General features: G+C 45.0%; 1 protein-coding gene across 1 annotated transcript in view; it reads left to right on the top strand.

The window, feature by feature from the left end:
* The window catches only part of ADAMTS7 (ADAM metallopeptidase with thrombospondin type 1 motif 7), a gene marked incomplete at its 3' end in the record, with an annotated part of 160795 nt that overhangs the window by 113561 nt on the left and 25571 nt on the right, over window positions 1–21663 (top strand). The window contains 4 exon segments of the mRNA XM_073618259.1: window positions 11862–12031; window positions 16493–16626; window positions 19624–19744; window positions 21130–21374. Coding sequence (XP_073474360.1) covers window positions 11862–12031; window positions 16493–16626; window positions 19624–19744; window positions 21130–21374 — 670 coding nt within the window.

Raw genomic sequence — 21663 nt, 5'->3', positions numbered from 1 at the left:
AACGTAGGATGACAGTCTGCCTAAAAGTGTTAAAAAAAAGTGAACTAACAGCCCGCACCTTTCCCACCCCCCTCCAGTTGCACATACCTCATTGGGTGATACGTTTCACTGGCCACGCAGCTCGGTGCAGCAGACATGTGGCTTGAAAAGCTGCACTGTTCTTCCACTTCTTTCTCTATGGATGGATCAGAGCCACCCTGACCAACCAGAACCACTCTGAACCATCCTGGCATCCCTAGAGAAAGACGAGGAAGACCAGAGTTTTCAAACCCCAGGACCACTGCACCAGGCTAGGTGGACGGTGAAATTGTATCACTGTCAGAAACCAGGAAATCAGGCTGAGACAGAAGTACAGTTAAATCACACTTGTTTAATAATAAAAGTAAAAAGAACAAACGTAGTCAAAACATAGCCAAAGTTCAGTAACCGGAACGGATAGTCAGCCAAGCCAGAAGTCAGGGATCAATGTAGTGGAACAGCAAGCAGGATCTGGAGCCAGAAGGGATGTGAGCAAAGCAAGTCTTGAACAGGATCGCAGGAGATAGTCTCTGTGATGTTGACCAAGGCGAAGGCAGAGATCCTCTGGACTGGACGGCTTAAGTAGGCAGGACTGACGAGCAGGATATCATCAACAGCTGAGTAACTGTGGACAGATAAGAGCTGGCAATTAGCCAACAGCTGAGCGGCCAGCTCAGAGAAGGAAGGGCTGAGCCCAGCCCTGACAATCACCCACAGAGTGCATTGGAGCCCAAGGGTGGGGGGTGGGTATGGTGAAGGGTGTTAGTTCATCTTTCCATTTTTTTCTGAAAAATAAACCAATATCTCACCCCCAAAAGCCAGGTGAAAAGAGAAAAACGACTGACAGTCCGCTCTAATTCATCCTAAAGGTGTTCTATCAGGTTGAGGTCAGGACACTGTGCAGGCCAGGCAAGTTCCTCCTCCCCAAACTCCCTTATCCATGTCTTTATGGATCTTGCTTTGTGCACTGGTCTAAATCATTTGGTGGAGGGGGGATTATGGTGTGGGGGGAGGGGGGATTGTGGTGTGGGGGGGAGGGGGGATTATGGTGTGATGTTGTTACTCAGGGTTTGGGTTTGGCCCCTTATTCCAGTGACGGTAACTCTTAAGGCGTCACCATACCAAGACATTTTGCACAATTTCATGCTCCCAACTTTGTGGGAACAGTTTGGGGACGGCCCCTTCCTGTTCTAACATGACTGCCCACCAGTGCACAAAGTAAGGTCCATAAAGACATGGGGGGATTATGCTTTGGGGTTGTTTTTCAGGGGTTGGGCTTGGCCCCTTAGTTCCAGTGAAGGGAACTCTTAAGGCGTCAGCATACCAAGACATATTGGACAATTTCATGCTCCCAACTTTGTGGGAACAGTTTGGGGACGGCCCTTTCCTGTTCTAACATGACTGCGCACAGTGCACAAAGCAAGGTCCATAAAAACATAGATGAGCGAGTTTGGGGTGGAGGAACTTGACTGACCTCAACCCGATAGAACACCTTTGGGATGAATTAGAGCGGAGACTGTGAGCCAGGCCTTCTCATCCAACATCAGCGCCTGACCTCACAAATGCGCTTCTGGAAGAATGATCAAACATTCCCATAGACACCCTCCTAAACCTTGTGGACATCCTTCCCAGAAGAGTTGAAGCTGTTATAGCTGCAAAGGGTGGGCCAACTCAATATTGAACCCTACGGACTAAGACTGGGATGCCATTAAAGTTCATGTGCGTGTAAAGGCAGGCGTCCCAATACTTTTGGTAATATAGTGTATATGTCTACACCTCCAATATAAGAGTCTGCTGGCAATTGGTATATTGACTGGAATTCTCGAATTCTTAGACATCTTAAATCTGAATTTGATAAAAGACTCTTTTCATACTGCATGTTGCGTAGTGACAATTCCAAGCTGTTTGGCCTCAGGGGTATCACATAAAAGGATATTGTTGGTGTAAAAATGTAGAAAAAGATATGTACAGTGGCAAATGGAAGCTGTATTGCCGAGGAAGCAGATGGGGCATAACGTTGCGTGAATGACACAATCCACATTCATGATAAATGGGTCTCCGAGTTCTTTTTGTCACCCAGTGCTGGCAATGACATCGCCTTCCTTTGGCTGGAGAAGCTTCTTCAGTATCATGTGTTATAATTGCATCCGTCTGCTTGCTGTCAAATTTACACTGTGCTCTATAATTCAATTACAACATGTCTTGTGATTGCTCCAAGTTATGTCCTGAAAGCTGCTATTGTTTTGTTGAATGTGGGCTTCAGGCGAGCATCATTATGGCAATTAGTGGAGGAGAATGTGAGAGGGTCTGTGTCTTCAGCTGATTATCCCAACGAAGAAGTTAGGGGCTGGATGGAGATCAAAGGACGCATATCTGGTTATCCATGTAATTTGTGTGCCAGTGAACGCAGCCCAGTGTATGAAGAACGCACTTCTTCAAATGTGATGACAGGAAAAAATTTACTTATGTCTTCAATCTTTGTGCATTTTATTGTTTATATACAGTATCTCACAAAAGTGAGTACACCCCTCACATTCTTGTAAATCTTTTCTTCTATCTTTTCATGTGACAACACTGAAGAAATGACACTTTGCTACAATGTAAAGTAGTGAGTGTACAGCTTGTATAACAGTGTAAATTTGCTGTCCCCTCAAAATAACTCAACACACAGCCACAAAAGTGAGTACACCCCTAAGTGAAAATGTCCAAATTGGGCCCAAAGTGTCAATATTTTGTGTGGCCACCATTACTTTCCAGCACTGCCTTAACCCTCTTGGGCATGGAGGTCACCAGAGCTTCACAGGTCACCACTGGAGTCCTCTTCCCCTCCTCCATGACGACATCACGGAGCTGGTGGATGTTAGAGACCTTGCGCTCCTCCACCTTCCGTTTGAGGATGTCCCACAGATGATCAATAGGGTTTAGGTCTGGAGACATGCTTGGCCAGTCCATCACCTTTACCCTCAGCTTCTTTAGCAAGGCAGTGGTGGTCTTGGAGGTGTGTTTGGGGTCATTATCATGTTGGAATATTGCCCTGCGGCCCAGTCTCTGAAGGGAGGGGATCATGCTCTGCTTCAGTATGTCACAGTACATGTTGGCATTGATGGTTCCCTCAATGATCTGTAGCTCCCCAGTGCTGGCAGCACTCATGCAGCCCCAGACCATGACACTCCCACCACCATGCTTGACTGTAGACAAGACACACTTGTCTTTGTCCTCCTCACCTGGTTGCCGCCACACACGCTTGTCACCATCTGAACCAAATAAGTTTATCTTGGTCTCATCAGACCACAGGACATGGTTCCAGTAATCCATGTCCTTAGTCTGCTTGTCTTCAGCAAACTGTTTGCGGGCTTTCTTGTGCATCATCTTTAGAAGAGGCTTCCTTCTGGGATGACAGCCATGCAGACCAATTTGATGCAGTGTGCGGCCTATGGTCTGAGCACTGACAGGCTGAACCCCCACCCCTTCAACCTCTAGAGCAGGGGTCTCAAACTGATGGCCCTCCAGCTGTTGCAGAACTACAAGTCCCATCATGCTTCTGCCTGTGGGAGTCATGCTTATAATTGTGAGCCTTGCAATGCCTCATGGGACTTGTAGTTCTACAACAGCTGGAGGGCCAGCAGTTTGAGACCCCTGCTCTAGAGCAATGCTGGCAGCACTCATACGTCTATTTCTGAAAGACAACCTCTGGATATGACGCTGAGCACGTGACCTCAACTTCTTTGGTGGACCATGGCGCGGCCTGTTCTGAGTGGAACCTGTCCTGTTAAAAAACTGTATGGTCTTGGCCACCGTGCTGCAGCTCAGTTTCAGGGTCTTGGCAATCTTCTTATAGCCTAGGCAATCTTTATGTAGAGCAACAATTCTTTTTTTCAAATCCTCAGAGTTATTTGCTATGAGGTGCCATGTTGAATTTCCAGTGACCAGTATGAAAGAGTGAGAGCGATAACACCAAACACACCTGCTCCCCATTCACACCTGAGACCTTGTAACACTAACGAGTCACGTGATACCAGGAAGAGAAAAATGGCTAATTGGGCCCAATTTGGACATTTTCACTTAGGGGTGTACTCACTTTTGTTGCCAGCGGTTTAGACATTAATGGCTGTGTGTTGAGTTATTTTGAGGGGACAGCAAATTTACACTGTTATACAAGCTGTACACTCACTACTTTACATTGTAGACAAGTGTCATTTCTTCAGTGTTGTCACATGAAAAGATAGAAGAAAAGATTTCCAAAAATGTGAGGGGTGTACTGACTTTTGTGAGATACTGTAAGTAATGAGTGTTTATTGGTGCAGAAGACAGAGCAAGATGAGGTTTCTAGCATTTCTGTTGCAATGGTTTTTATTGGCCATAAAAGAGTAAATAATAACAGTGACACCCACACAGGGCCAAGAATATCGGATAGGAGTAATGAACGGGTCAGGGTAATCATAAACAGACATGTGCATCATTAGTACAGGACCCGGGGATCCCGGGTGTGCGGTGCGCTCCCAGCACAAAGGCAGGTACCCATATACTAAACATCATAGATTGGGGCGCTGGCTAAATTCTATAGTAACTAGAGTGTAAATAAAATTTCATATTGTATATGTGAAACACGTCCCAATGATTGAGTGCAGTTTCACACTAGTGCAATGACAGACATCGCATGTGATTCGCACCGCATTGCTGTGCAGACCACATGCGATGTCTGAGCAATGCGATTTCAGCTAAATCTCAAGAAAGATTTTGTCCCACCCCTCTTTGCAGATCCTCTCCCAAGTCATTAAGGTTTCCAGGCTGACGTTTGGTAATTCAAAACCTTCAGCTCCCTCCACATATTTTCTATGGGATTAAGGTCTGGAGACTGGCTAGGCCACTCCAGGACCTTAATGTGCTCCTACTTGAGTCACTCCTTTGTTGCCTTGGCCGTGTGTCTTGGGTCATTGTCATGCTGGAATACCCATCCATGACCCATATTCAATGCCCTGACTACAGGAGGGAGGTTCTCACCCAAGATTTGATGGTACATGGCCCCGTCCATCGTCCCTTTGATGCGGTGAAGTTGTCCTGTCCCCTTTGCAGAAAAACACCCCCAAAGCATAATGTTTCCACCTCCATGTATGACGGTGGGGGATAGTGTTCTTGGGGTCATAGGCAGCATTCCTCCTCCTCTAAACATGACGAGCTGAGTTGATGCCAAAGAGCTCGATTTGGTCTCATCTGACCACAACACTTTCACCCAGTTCTCCTCTGAATCATTCAGATGTTCATTATCAAACTTGACACGGTTCTGTACATGTACTTTCATGAGCAGGGGGACCTTGAGGGTGCTGCAGGATTTCAGTCCTTCATGGTGTAGTGTGTTACCAATTGTTTTCTTGGTGACTATGGTCCCAGCTACCTTGAGATCATTGAGAAGATTCTCCCGTGTAGTTCTGGGCTGATTCCTCACCGTTCTCATGATCATTGAAACTCCACGAGGTGAGATCTTGTATGTAGCCCCAGACTGAGGGAGATTGACAGTTATTTTGTGTTTTTCTTCCATTTGCGAATAATCGCACCAACTGTCTTGTAGCCCATTCCAGCTTTGTGTAGGTCTACAATCTTGTCCCTGACATCCTTGGACAGCTCTTTGCTCTTGGGAGAGATTGGAATCTGATTGATTGCTTCTGTGGACAGGTGTCTTTTATACGGGTAACAAGCTGAGATTAGGAGCACTCCCTTTAAGAGAGTGCTCCTAATCTCAGCTCTTTACATGTATAGAAAACACCTGGGAGCCAGAAATCTTGCTGATTGATAGGGGGATCAAATACTTATTTCACTCATTAAAATGCAAATCAATTTATAACTTTTTTGAAATGTGTTTTTCGCTCCACACATACATTACACACTCACACTCAGTCCCTACGCTCAAGGAGCCCACAATCCAAGGTCCCTAACTCACATTCATATACTAGGGCCAATTTTGGGCAGAAGCCAATTAACCTACCAGCATGTCTTTGGAGTGTGGGAGGAAACCAGAGCACCTGGAGGAAACCCACACAGGCCCTGGGAGAACATGCAAACTCCAGGCAGGTAGTGTCTTGGTTGGGATTTGAACCAGTGACCCTTTTTACTGCTAGGCGAGAGTGCTACCCACTACACCACTGTGCTGCCCAAAGTACATCACAAGGGATGTAAAAATCCCTTGTGACATCATGGGCCGTGACAGGTCCTCTTTATGGAGAGATTTGGGGTCTATTTCCTCCAAATCTCTCCTCTGGCCTCCCATGCAGCCGATCAGACACAGATCGGTCTGATGGGCTGCTTTCCTGGCCGCTGGTGGTCAGGTCAACAAAGGGGCGGAACCTGGAAGTGACAAAACTACTCGTCGCCCCCGGTTTCCAGGGTTACAGAGAGAGGGGAACAACATCAGTTTCTCTCTCTCTCTGTACAGGGCAGCCATCGCCGCCGGCCGCATCACTCCTGGGCACCGCAATGGGACAAGAAAGCCCTAGAGAGGCAGCGGCAGGAGGAGGGTTGGACCTTCTTCCACCACGCAGAAGTGATCAAATGGCTAGTTCGCCACTCAGATCACTTCTGCAAAAAATAGAATCGCTGGCTGAAAAGATCGATACCGGGATGATGCCTTTAGGTGCACCCACCATCCCAGTATAACCACTGAGACCTGAGGATGTCCATGTACGTACCTTGGGCGTCAAGTGGTTAATTCAGTTCTAAAATGTAATATTTTCTTTAAAATGAATTTGCCTGCAGGTGTCTTTATTAATGACTGGTGAGTTATGTCCTAATTGGAATATGTGTTTTTAAAGATCTAGTGGACTTGTGGGATTGTGATCATATTGATAGTTTAGAGCTGAGTAGTAGACCAACTGGAAGTAAAACATTGTTATATCAAGAATTATAGAATCTTTCTTTATCACCTCTGTCATTGAGTTCAATTGTGGCATCCTTTGTGCCTGATCTTGGTAATGGACATTAAAAACAAAAATCCCCACCAAAGAAAAGCTAAATAGGATTTTGAAGTTACCACAACAAAAAATTGTGTAAAAAGGTTCACATTTTATTTGTCAAATATTAAAAAAAGCTTCTGATTAAAATCATGAAGAGTAATCATAACAAAATAAAATAAGATAATATCACTACAAATGCACATAATGCCGTTTTTTATAGATGGCAGCAACCGTCCTCAATTGTCCATAGAAAGAAATTGCATGATAGCTTATACAACACGTTTCACAGGACAAAGCCCGCTTCTTCTGGGAAAACCGGCAATAGTATCTGCAATTAGCACTCAAAATAAGTACAGCTTGATATACGGTATGGAGAGCTTTGGCCCCTAAGGATAGGAGAGGCTTGGCCAGATTAAAGGTAATTTTTTTTACAGGAAGCACCCAAAAAGGAAGAATACACACCCCCCTAGTCCCAGGAAAGGCAGAGAAAAGTCATTTCAGTGCTCCTTCCAATGAATCGCCAAATGGGTAAGTACCAGAATACTCAAAAGTACAAGGTAATGTGACCATAGGCCGTCCCCTGTCCTAGCGGCGCTGAATCATTGCTGCCCTGGAAGAAATACACAAAACGCACACCAAGATTTAAGATCGCATACACATGGCTCTTGTATTTAGACAACATTTTTTTCTTGGCTTTAAGGAAATAGGACCATAAGAGGAGAGGGAGAAGGGCATGAGAGGGAGGAAAAATAAGAGGGATTGGGAGAATGGAGGAGAAAGTGGAAACAAGGGGCACAAAAATAGGAGTCGGGAAACAAGGATAAAACATGGATAGAGGTGGTGGCAAAGAGACACACATAATACCTCCCCCATGGACTCAGGTCCCAAGGGTCAGATAAAAAGCTATCAATAACTCTAGACTAAAAGAGAATAGGCTAGAAGAGTTCAAACATAGAAAGGCATGGGTAAGCATGGTTCCTGTATTTTAGGAAAATCTGGATTGTGATTCATTGTGAATACCTTATTGACCAGTATCGCTTTCATATGTTCACTCGTTCTTTAACTTCTTGGAGATGAACAGTAGGTTTCCTGCAGGCCATGGCTGGCATCTGGCAACCAAAAACACAAATATGTAGGAAAAGAGACCTGGAATCATATGATGGAGGATGGCCACCAATGGGTCCTTAAAGACTACTATGTGAAACAAGGTTTGAAGTAGGCCAAACATTCTAGACCAGCCTTTCTCAACCTTTTCACCCCAGAGGAACCATTAAAATTATTTTCAGATCATGGGGAAACCCCTTCTAAAATCAATTCATCTGGGGTCAGTAAGAAAAATGCCTCTTACCTTGATGGTCGGCGTGAAGAATGCTTGCCATTACAGTGGTGCTACCTTCTCAGGCAGCTAAAAAGATCATTGGTGTCATGCGGTTCTCTCTGCCAAGTGGTGTTGTGCCCAAAACTAGGCAGGAACCATCAGATGGGAAGTCACTCAGCCCAAAGTCAGGGAACCCCCAGCCACCTCTGGAGGATCCATAAGGGTTCCATGGAACCCTGGTTGAAAATGGCTGTTCTAGACCAAAGTGCCAAAGACCAAAGGTCTCTGTTTTTTTAAGTGTATAGTAATTTGGCTTTTCAACCACCATGGTGGTCTTTAACCGGCTCCAGACATTTTTTTTGTATTTTGGAAAGATTTGGGAAGGGATGGAACTGTTGTTGGGTTTTTATTGCTGTCTATGTCACCTTCTGTTCCCTGGTCACCTTGTCATACAGGTGGTCACTGGGACAGGATGTATGGTGTGGAATTTTACATCAATAAAAACTCAACCAAGATTCTAGCTCTTCCTCTTTCTACCAAAAACTGGATTAGTGCCCACTATAGTTTTTAAGGAAGAAGTATTTTCAATAAATGTAGGTTGTTTATACTATTGATAGAACCTCAGATGAAGTATACTCACTGTATCTTTTGGGATATTTTTGAATGAAGAATATGTAACAAGATCTTCTTTATAAAGTGATAAATGAAGTAAAACATGATGTGCTTACTATCTAATTACATTCATCAGACTTTATTGCAGAACTGGCAAGCCTCCCATCATGATATCCCACACACATACATCATCCTAAATAGCCAGGATTCATTATCAGCTATTACAGGAAACCTGGAGGAGAATCTAGAGAATTATATTTTCATAAGAGCAATTCATTTCAGATTTTCAACACACACACAAATCTAGTAATTTCGAAGGGTTTAAAACTTTTAAAAAAACAACTCTACTCACCGATTTGATATGAAATGGTCACATAATATAATTCCCAGATACTTTAAAGTAAAACTATAGGCATAATTTTTTTAAAAAAAAACATTTTGAATAGTGTAAGGGAGGATTATAATCCGTCAGGATTGGGAGATCTCCCTTCAGTCTTGTCCCACAGGCACAACAGGATAGGCATAGGAGTGTGCACGGAGTGTGCCAGGTGTGCCTGGGCACACCTTAATCACCCTATGTGGTGCAGATTCCCCCTGTTTAGACCCCTAGTATTTCACCAAAGGCTCCTAAAAAAAATTATAAGGTAAAGTAAAAAAATTGTAAAAAATAAAAACTGCTGCAAGCAAACTCTTCCCTACCGATGCCTTCCATTGCTCTGCTGACACCATCAATAGGCAGTGAACATCTATGAGGATGTGAGAGGAGATCCCACCAAAGTGATGGAAATCCTTGGTAGTTACCAGAACTAGTGTCCCCACAGGAAGATTTTCCCTCTATTCCAGTTCTGGTGATTACCCAAAATTTAGATTTTTTTTTTTACTTTTACCTTTGGTGATAACGGTCAGTAGGACAAATGGAGAGGGTGAATCTCCCTCACGGGGACACAAACAAGGAAAAATTGGAAGGAAATTTTGTTTTTCTGGTCCTGAACAATGTTATATGGATGAGATGGGCTAGTTAATATATTGATACTCTACAGCAAGAGTTCTCAACCTTTTTCAGATTAGGGCCTGGTAAATTCTGCCAAAACCTTCATTTTTCCCAACAGTAATGACTTAGGCTGACCATACATTTTGCAATTTTTCGTTCCTTCAACCACTGGTGTAAGGAAAGAAAATTGCTAGATTTTGAAAAAAAACCCAACAGGCTGGTTGTACTGAGGTCGATCAAAAGATTGACTATAGTACAACCAGCCTTCCCTTAGATGAGTCACAATTCAGCCATTTCCTGGCGAAGGCTGGATGACTTAAAGGCTATACTCACACAATAAAAGTATGGGAATGTAATACATGTATTGAATCATTGGAAGGCTTTGGACGGAGCTGGGGGTGGTTGTTGGGGGTTGTAGAGTGGATTAGAGGGCTTTGCATCTAACTTAGTGGCTTCTCGATGGGGCTGAGGAGCACTGTGGAAGGTTGTGGGGCACTGTGGGATATGTTTGGAGGTTGGGGGCACTATAGGGGGCTGGAGATTATGTAGAAGACTGGGTGGCACTGTGGGAGGCTGAGCAGCACTGTCCTTGGTTGGTGGCCACTGTGGAGGCTGAAGGCTCTCATGAGGGCTGGGGGCACTGAGGGCTACTATGGCAGTTTGGGGGCACTATGGAAGCCAGGAGACACTGTTGGCTGGCTGGAGGCCCGAGAAAGGGAAGTTCATGGCCTGGCATTTGGCCACAGTCTGGTGGTTGGAAACCACTGGTGCAGAGGATCGAATAGATAGTAGGTCTGCCTGTGTATAGGGTCAGTTTACCACCATTTCTGTTGCACCCCTTACATTTTAGAAGTTCAGCTAATCAGACCCAGACTAAGTCGGGGGCCCAGTGATTACACGTTTAATGATAGTAATACAAGATGGCTTTGTGAAGCCACTGTGAAAACTATCTTTTAACGAATAAGGAGTAAAGCTATCCATACAAGGTTAGATTTTCATTCAAACCTTTGTAGAAAAATTGTTTGTCAGAATATTCTTTCTTGCCATTATTGAGTCAACAAACTATGTTCCAAAAAAGATGCTGGGTGGGGGGAAGCCTATATAGTAAGAATGGCACAATCCCCCATATAATTAAGAGGAAAAAAACACTGGGAGATGTGGAATTTTATGGTGCCCAAAAGTAAATTGCCATATGCCATGAATAAAATCAAAATATTTTATTTCATACAAAAACATAAAAAATATACAAGGTGTAATTTTCATAAAAGATATGAAATATTGTACATATTGCCATATAATACAATTATCTGGATTGATCTCAAGCTTCAGATCGATGCGTTTCGCCCAAGGTATAGGCTTCTTCAGGATCGAATTTCCAATATTTTTAAACCGATTGTGCCCAGTCGCCATCTTTTTGGACCTACCATATGGATGGTTTTATGGGCGTTCTTAATCACTTGTGATCACTATTATTGCGGACTTATGATGAAGTTCCACACATACACTTCAATTGGCACCTGGGCCTTCTTTTTTTTGGGGTTCGGTAGATCTCACCCCCCCCCTGTTTTGTGCTTTACACTGGGCACAGTCGGTTTAAAAATATTGGAAATTGGATCCTAAAGAAGCCTATACCTTGGGCGAAACGTGTCAATCCAAAGCCTGTGAGATCAATCCAGATACAGATAAATTTGAATTGGTTTGAGAAAAAATTTCCCTCCTGCTCTTTTGTACTTTCTTGTCAATGTCGTTGGAAAGTATTGCTGATTTCACCTCACTAACCGTTCAAAAATTGTACAAAAATGAAATGAGAATTTAAAAAAAAAATTCTATTGGTGTGTATCCAGTTTAGGGTTAAAATGATATGCTCCAAAGATGGTGTGCATGGTCAGGAAAGATCTAGAAGAACCAGGACATTTATTCATGTATTGTTCTGCCTTGTGTGATCATTAACATAATACCTTGTATCTTCTTTTTGAAGTCCTAGATACGGAGGAAGATATTGCCTAGGGGAAAGAAAAAGGTACCGCGTGTGTAATGTCACACCCTGTCCGCTGGGCGTTCCTTCATTCCGACAAGTGCAGTGCTCTCAGTTTGATTCCATTCCTTACAAAGGGAAGCTTCATGAATGGAGCCCAGTGTTCCTTGGCAGTAAGTATAGGAATAAGTATAGCAATAGGTTACTAAACACCATTCAAATGGAAGACTGGATAAATAATTTGCAGTCAAAACTAGGAAATACAATTAAATAAATTGAAAATGGCCACCTTGGGTGTAGGTTTTTTCTATTTTATTTTGGCATCCACTGTTGGCCAGCATAATGTACATTGTTTCATCCTTTATTATAATCTTTTGTTATGCAAAGCAAACAATATGGTAAGACTATTCAATGCTCTTGTGATACACTGGTAGTATAAAATGTAAAATTTTATGTATCTGCCACTTTATTAGGTCCCCCTTGCTAGTCCCGGTGGGTTGGACCCCCTTTTGCCTTCATTCTTGGTGGCTTAGATACAACAAGGTGTTGGAAACGTTCCTCAGCGATTTTGCTCTATAGTGACATGATAACATCACGCAGTCTCTGCAGATTTGTCTGCTGCACATCCATGATGCCAATCTCCCGATTCCACCACATCCCAAAGGTGCTCTATTGGATGAGATGTGGTGAGTGTGGAGGCCATTGGAGGACAGGGGACCTCATTGTCCAGTGGTGAGATGATTGGAGCTTTGTGACATGGTGGATTATCCTGCTGGAAGGAGTCATCAGAAGATGGGGACAATGTAGTCATAAAGGGATGGACATGGTCAGCAACAATACTCAGGAAGGCCATGGTGATTAAACCATGCTCAATTGTTACTTAAGGGCCAAAAGTGTGCCCATCCCCCCCACCATTACACCCCCACCACCGGCTTGAACCGGTGATACAAGGCAGGATGGATCCATGCGCCAAATTCTGACCCCACCATCTGAATGTCGAAGCTGAAATCCAGACTCATCAGACCAGGCAACGTTTTTCCAATCTTCTATTGTCCAATGTTGGTGATCCTGTGCCAATTGTAGCCTCAGTTTCCTGTTCTTATCTGACAGGAGTGGCACCCGGTGTGGTCTTCTGCTGCTGTAGCACATCTGCTTCAAGGTTTGATGTGTTGATGTGCATTCAGAAATGGTATTCTGCCTACCTTGGGTGTAACGGGGTGGTTATTTGAGTTACGGTTTCCTTTCTATCATCTGCAACCAGTCTGCCCATTCTCCTCTGACCTCTGACATCAACAAGGCATTTTCCTCGACACAACTTCCGCTCACTGGATATTTTCTATTTTTCCCACCATTCTCTGTAAACCCGAGAGATGGTTAAAATCCAGTAGATCAGCAGTTTTTGAAATACTCAGACCAGCCCGTCTGGTACCAACAACAATGTTATGTTTAAAGTCACTTAAATTTGTTGGATAAAAAAAAACTCTCTTTGTTTGTCGTTTAGACCAGGGGTCTCCTAACTTTCTAAACAAAGGGCCGGTTTATTGTCCTTCAGGCTTTAGGGGGGTCAGACTATGGCCAGTGGGAACAGAAAATGCTCTGTGCATCAGTGGAAGTAAACAATGCCTCATCATTGGTTTTAATATGAGGAATAGTGCCCCACTGTATCAGTGAGCGGAATAGTGCCCCATGATTGGTGTCGGTGGATGAAGTGGTGCCCCATCATTGGTGTCAGTGGGGGGGAATTGTACCCTATCATTGGTATGAGTGGGAGGAATAGTGCCCCATCATTGGTATCAGCAGGAGGAATAGTGTCCCATCATTGGTATCAATCAGGAATAGTGCCCCATTGTTGGTATCAGTGGAAGGAATAGTGCCCCATTATTGGTGTCATTGGGAGGAATAGTGCCCCTTCAATGGTATCAGTGGAAGGAATTGTGCCCCATCATTGGGGTCCGTGGGAGGAATAGTGCCCTATCATTGGTTGCAGTGGAAGGAATAGTGACCCATCATTGGTATCAGTGAAAGGAATAGTGCCCCATCATTGGTATCAGTGGAAGGAATAGTGCCCCATCATTGGTATCAGTGGGAGGAATGGTACCTCAACATTGATGTCAATGGATGGACTGGCGCTGCAAGAGCCAGATAAAGACAAGCAAAGGGCCACGTCTGGCCCGCGGGCCACAGTTTAAAGACCACTGCTTTAGACCATTGTCATCAGAATAGAAAGTGGTGGAAAGTCCAAATTGTTACGACTGTCACTAGAACAGCAGGAGATCTACCGCTGGGGACAATTGTTTGCAATATAACACGAAGACTATCTAAGACAGCCATTCTCAACCATGGTTCGCTGGCACCCTAGGGTTCCTCCAGAGGTAGCTAGGGGTTCCTTGAGCTGTGGTTAATTGACATCCCATCTGATGGTGCATAGTTCCAGGTCCATCGCCACTTGACAGGGCCAGTGGCATGACACCAACAATCTTTTTAGCTGCCGGTAGAGGTGGCATTCTAACCACTGTTGTAGGGGTGTATTTTTTTAGATGACCAGCAATGTAAAGGGGCATTTTCATATTGGCCCTCCATTGGCTCATCTTTGCAGGGGGTCCCTAAGACCTGGAAATTATTTCAAGGGTCCCTCAAAGGTGAATCAGTTGAGAAAGGCTGATATAAGAGGGGAATTATTTCTCACTTTGGAGAGATATCTTCTCACTTTTTTTATGCCTCTGGGAACAGGATTTAAGGAGAAATCTCCCCAACAGGACATAGCAAAAAATAACCTGACAAAGGGGGTTTACCCTTTCCTTACTCTATCCAAAACCATATGTTTCTTTAATCTAGTGTGTTCTTTGGTTTGGTGTGTTAGGTAGGTTAGACCCATAAAGCTAGGAAGAACCTAAAAACTCCATAGAGCAGTGCTATTGGTGAGAATTAAACCCAGGAATCTTCCACTGCAAGATCATTGGATTAAAAGGGGGAATAGGTTGTTCATTTTTACTGTCAGCAGAATTTATGGTCCTCTGCTTCAGTTCTCATGAGATGCTTATGCAAAGATCTCTCTCCACACTATTACACCATACATGGAGACTGCGGTATACAACGTCTTGATGTTTAGTGGTATTCAGTGCATCCATCCTAGGCCCCATGCACACTAGGGGTGTTGATAATAATCGTGGAATCAATGCATCTCGATGCAGCCTTGCACGATTCAGCATCGATTCAGAGAAGGGCCGCATCGATTGCATGAATAAACGTCATCCCGGCTCCTCCTACCTCTCCCAGGACAGGCCTGCCAGCGCATTCCAAAGTTAAAACAAATCACTCGTCAGTCCCTCTGTTTCATGTATTCTTTCCTACGGTGTGTAAGAGTTAATGTAAACCGATCCCTCTACCTTATTAACTCCGATCTTTCATCCCCGGTCACTATAACATTCCCTCTGGCCGGGAGGAGGAGAGTGGCCGGTCGGGGGGGCACGTGACCGGGGATGAAAGATCGGAGTTAATAAGGTCGAGGCATCGCTTTACATTACAAATCGTAGGAATGAATACATGAAACAGAGGGACTGACAGTGATTTGTTTTAAGTTTAGAGTGCGCTGGCACTGGCAGGGCTGTCCCGGGAGAGGCAGGGTGGTCTCCCGGGAGTGCAGGGGGGGGGGGGCTTATAATGTAAATGGGCTGTATAATGTAAATGTGAAATGTAAAATGGGCTGTGTAATGTATATGGGGGGGGGGGCTGTGTAATGTAAAATGGGCTGTGTAATGTAAATGGGCTGAATCATGTAAAGAGGGGGAGGGGGTGTGTAATGTAAATGGGGGGACTGTGTAATGTAAATGGGTTGTATAATGTAAATGGGGGGCTGTGTAATGTAAATGAGGGGGGGTAATATAAATGGGCTGTGTAATGTAAATGGGGGGACTGTGTAATGTAAATGGGGGGCTGTGTAATGTAAAGGGGGGCTGTGTAATGTAAAGGGGGCTGTGCCATTTAGTATTTACTGTTCAAAATAAATACTGTTGTTGTCTGTTGTGTTCAGACTTTGCTACATTTTTTTAGAACAGATAAAATAAAAAAAAAATGGAGTTCTTCTGATTGCTTGAATTTTTTTATGCAGTCATCGTGATGCATTGTGAATCGTTGACAGGATAATCGTAATTGAATCGAATCGAGAGACCAGAGAAGATGCGCACCTCTAATGCACCCTGGGTGGTTAGCCCCAATGCATGGGTCTCTGGTGTTAGGCTGAAGGACACAGGTGGGCCATCCAGGCCTACTGCCGGCTGCCTGTGAGACTTTATGAGAGCTTTACAGCTGCTGCAGTTGGACGGGGCACCTAGCGGAACTTAGGTGTTTAGGGCAGCATGCACCCAGCGATGAATGCTGGAATTCTGTGTTCTGGGCATTTGTCCCTGCTCTAAACATAGATACCTCTAGGTGCACTGCTTAGCCTTATCCAGCTGCAGCAGCTCCTGGGCTCTTCTAGGGTTTGGCTGGATGGCGCACCTCTGCCCTCTGCCTGCAGCTAAACACCGGAGCCCCATGCACCAGGGCTAAACGCCCAGCATGCATGGGGATTACTGTTTTATGAAAGCAACTTGCCTCTGCACAGATATTTAATCTAAATTCTTGGTTTCATGCAGTTAATCCATGCGAGCTTCACTGCCGGTCAAACGCAGAGTACTTTGCAGAGAAACTGCGAGACGCTGTGATCGATGGAACCCCGTGTTTTAAGGGAAACACAAGCCGAGATATGTGCATCAATGGAATATGTAAGGTATGATATATCATGTAATATTGGTCAGATGTCAAGTTTTCAATGCATCATGCCACCCTTACTCAATAAAATGTAACAAGGAAAGTACAATGTGGGTGTAGGAGGCTTGCCGCTTTGCCCAATGAGTTTGTGCAGTGAAAAGCTAAGGAGCGGCCTCAGCCTACAAGTCTCCGCTAAGCCATGCCAACTGACGCATTTCGCCCCAACCCCCCCGGGGCGAAGCGTGTCAGCGTGTGGCTTAGCAGAGACTTGTAGGTTAAGGTAACTTTGCATCAAAGGGTAACTCCAACTTTCGTGGGGGAAAAAAATAGCAAATAAAGAAAAAATAATCTAGCATATACAATTGCAACACAAGTCATATTGTAATTGAATGTTATTAAAACTTACTTTTCCTTTTCAATCTGCAGCCCCTGTAATTTTGTTGAGAATGCATTGCAATATGGCTACCTGGAGTTGTTCTGTACACAGAGTGTGTACTGACCACTGCACAGAAACATAATAACCTACTTGTGCGATTGGCTCACCAATTTTCCCAGAAGTCTGCACTAAGATACAAGTCAGATTTCAGGCATCCCCTGCAACAAAAATGTCATTTTTGGTGAGACACTCCCAGTAGGAACACGTCTAAAGGGATACAGGCCCAACAGATTTCCTCATTAGAGCTGTGCAGGTGCACACCTGATAGATAATTATGAAACCACTCCCATTAGACACACTCATCACTGAGGCTCAGAGGGACATACAGGGAATACTTCAGAATAACAAAAGGTAGGAGTCTGCAACAAAGGTTGTTATAATCCTTGCAATGTTCATAAATCACCCAGAGGGGAATGTTTTTTTTTTACTCAATAAAAGTGGAGTTACTCTTTAAAGCAAGGAAGCATAAAAACCAGTGTAGTATATTATGTGCTTTTCTAAACAAGGATACTGTACATACAAACTACTTACAATTTTAGCATATATTTATGCTACAAAAATCACTAAATAGCAACACAGTGAGGAACTTCTTTGCTGGGGGACTTAGGAGACCTCCATAGCAAGAGCTGACTATTCATTACAATCTGCAGGCCTATGGGGCAACAGTCTTTGAACAATACTCCTCCAGCTACCCTGGTCTGGCCCACCCAGAGGTAGAAGTACTCTGCCTTTTACCAGAAGGGAATCCTGTGGTTCAGTGTAATACATGATTTCTGCTGGTGAGGCCCAATGATTCCCTTTAGGGCCTATATCAGGAACACCCGTCCTCTCTGTCTGTTCTCTACTACTGCACCACCACCAACTGCTAACTCCTCTATGTTACAACAGGGTCCTACATGCATATTGTTTTACCTGATAACTGTGACTGAGTCACTTTGGGTGAGGGGGGCCCGTGAAACCCAGAATCCCTTGAGGTGGTTGGGAAAACCTTGTTTCAGCTCCCCATGCATCCTCCTATGTCTAAGTCAGCTCTAATAGGGCCACAGGGTGACCGAGAAATCCAGTCTGATCTGTACTAATCAGACTCACTGCTGGGTCGTTTGGGGTGTGGCTGCATTCCAATGTTCTATTGTGTCTGCCTTGGATATTATGGGATATGTATGTAGATTAGCTGTGAGATTGGTGGGGGGAATTCCTCCAACAGCTCTCACTGCTGATTGGAAAGTACCCCACCCAGAATGCAAAGGTGGGGGGATTGTCCAGAGTATTACCTGTGTACCTGTGTTTTCAATAAAACAGTCCATGTTCAGCAACCAAACCAGTATTGTCTTGTTTGTTGTTGGGAGCGGTTGGAATATCTGATATCTATATTCAGACGGGGAGGAAGCGGTATATGACGAAAGCACTCAAGTGGGGTGTGTGACGTTTTGTTATAATAACCAAGTATTAATTTGTAGCACACCCACTAAGGAGCCACTGGTGAACTTAGTCCTCATTCCCATGGTAGAGCACACACAGCCAGGCACCAGACATTTTCTTCACTCCTCGACTGGCTCCAAAAAGTAGTCGAGGGGTTTCTTTTAGGGTTTTTTCGGGGTTGGACACTTGAAAGGGTGAGGGAGCATGGGATACCCCAAAACTGAACAAACTGAACAAACTTGAATAATCCTTGGCTATCTTGCTGAACTTTACCAATAAAAAGTCCCACAGAATCTCTATACTGCTGGTGACTAGTAATCCTCCCAGGGACTGAAACCTAAACACAGTCACTGATTCTCAGCACTGGGGTCATTTACCCACACAGCCACAGGATCACTGGTTGCTTCCTAACGATATCCACCAGGCTCTTCTCGGTGAGGTAGATGTAGACAGCTGGACACTTTCTCACCAACTTCCTTCTGGTATTCTCCAGTGAGCTTCTCCAGACCCCACATGATTTGCCAATAGGCTCCCCAGCTAAGCCTAGCTGGGACCTCAATGTCTTCTTAGGGACACTCCTGCCCCAGGAGCAGAGCCCCCTGCACAAGGGGTCTCCTCCAGCAGGACTGGACCCAGGAACACTGCAGCTTCTGCCTCGGACTATTTAAGGGCTCTACAACCACCTACTGGGCACACCTCTCAAGGAATTGGCTGGAGTTCCTTAAATATTCAGGCTGCATACTCTGGCCTTTCTCCCACTATAATTATAGAATCATCTAGAAGATGGGGAAATCATCAGTGCAGCAGCCTATGAGACACTGAGCAGCCCTATATAATCAACCCCTGATCCACTGATTACAATGGCGCCAACTAAATTTACCTACCAGCATACACTACACCTAGAGTGTGCTACAACTGCATGCCATCCCGTGGTACTCCCATTCCATCCCAAGGTCCTCCCATGCCATCCCCCTAAACTCCATGTCAAAAGTACACCTGCTACTGAGACGTCTTCTGTGCCCTTCTAAAATAATAACTCTGCGTTCTTTCAGATTATTTTCAAGCAATAACGGAGCGCATTCGGCGCAGTACAAATCCCATATCAAATCAAATCAAAAATCAATAACAAACCTTACTAAATAATATGATCTTTCAACACAGAACATTGGCTGTGACTACGAGATTGACTCCAATGCTGTGGAGGATCGCTGTGGTGTCTGTCTTGGTGACTCTTCTACATGTCATACTGTTCACAAGACGTTTGATGACAGCGAAGGACTTGGTGAGTTACAATATAGGTTGTGTAACTCGGGGGGTTTCTACTAGTACAGTATATACCCAGTATACCTGCTTATGTCATCTGAGTGTGTGTGTGTGCATGGGGGGGGGGGGGAGTGTGGGCTTTATCGGAGATTGTTTATATGGACAGTCCAACCCAGACAAATATGATCACAAGCACAATGAGGTCATAGAGCAAGCTGGCAAAAAACAGCCCATGGTCAGCTCTTCTCCACTTCTGTCTTCTCTAAATTAACTTTTTGTCCTTTGCCAGAGAGAGGAGTTACATCAAAGCTGCAGAATGTCAAAACTAAGATAGGCAGCTGTGAGTTCTCTGATTAGCTTTTCAGTTGTTATTATTTCAGCTGTTATGTCCTTATAATTTAATAACACGTACCAGTGGCGGCTGGTGTGTGGTTTTTTTTGGTGTGTGGTTTTTTTTTTGTGTGTTTTTTTTTTTAGGGGAGCGGCAAGCAGCCCCCCCCCCCATGCTCGCTGTCTGCCGGTCGTTCTGGCACTTTTCCCATCTATTTGGCAGGTAGCGGGCAGCCGTCATCGGGCAGTGGGCAGCGGTATAATAGGATTACCTGTCCTTTCAGCCAATCGATTGACGGGTCTCAAGACCCGCTTCCTGATTGGCCGGGAGGAGGATCAGTGTTACAATAGCGAATATTCATTCACTATTGTAACACACCTGGGTGGGCTCAGTTCGCATTCTCACAAGCCCACCCTATTTTGAAGCCTATTAGAGCCTCCGGCTCTAATCGGGTGCTTCAAACCCCCCCCCCCCCCCATTGGAATTCATGCATCCAGCGTCCAGCAAGGGGCTGAATACATGGACGGGGGGGGGGGGGGGCAGCGCCCATGCGCCCTTAATGGACGGGCCGCCCCTGACCCCCTACCCACCTTGCTTCTGCATCCCTTTAACTGGGGGGGGGGGGGGGGGGCGGGATAGACTGCCCGATTATGTGACCGCTATAATTGGCTGTCACAGTGGTCACATGATCGGGAGTCCGTCCCGGTGGCACCCTATTATTATTAACACCTCTACGCCTGGAGGGGGGGATTTGTGATGGAGGGATTAGAGGAGAGAGAGGGTTTGAACTGGGAGGGGGAAGGTGATTGGGGTGGTGGTGGGGGGGGCAAAGATTTCTGCTAGGAGGGGGATTTATACTTAGGGGGTAAGCATGCAGATTAGTGCTCATTTTTTTTGGGGTGGGGGGGATTTTTGCTGACACATAATGCTCATACATCTGGGGGAGGGGGAGGGGGGGGGGCACAGTTTGGCATGTTCGCCCTGGGCTCTAAGTTGCCTCGTCCCAGCACTGCTATATCCCCTTTAACATACATTTTTATTATTTTATTTTTTGCAATCTGCGTGTCTTCCAGGTTATGTGGACATCGGTCTCATTCCGCCCGGCGCCCGCGAGATTCGGATTGAAGAAGTGGCGGAGGCCGGAAACTTTTTAGCTCTCCGCAGTGAAGACCCGGAGAAGTATTTCCTGAATGGGAAATGGACCATTCAGTGGAATGGGGATTACCAAGCAGCGGGCACAACCTTCACCTACACCCGCACGGGGAATTTGGAGAACCTGACCGCCCCTGGTCCGACCCACGAGCCGGTGTGGATACAGGTGAATTCATTTTAATTTAAAATCTTCGTTGCATTCCATTAGAGATTCTACCTTTTGAACTAAATGTGGTAATAAAGCATGCAATCCGTTCTACCAGAAGTCATGACATCACCTCCCCCTCCTCTCCACCTTGTCCAATCAGAGGATGGCTTGTATTCATTGGAAGAAATAAAAGGCATTCTGTGAATGGCGGCAGTGCTGAGCAAGCACCCCCCCCCCCCCCTATGGTCAGCGTGAAGAAGGGAAGCTGCTTGGCACAGGATTTGTGAGGTCAGGCACTGATGTTGGA

The sequence above is a fragment of the Aquarana catesbeiana genome, linkage group LG03 (assembly GCF_042186555.1).
Source record: "Aquarana catesbeiana isolate 2022-GZ linkage group LG03, ASM4218655v1, whole genome shotgun sequence".
Classification (NCBI taxonomy): Eukaryota; Metazoa; Chordata; class Amphibia; order Anura; family Ranidae; genus Aquarana; species Aquarana catesbeiana.
Note: the sequence above shows the minus strand (reverse complement) of the source record. Positions and strands in the feature narration are given on the sequence as shown.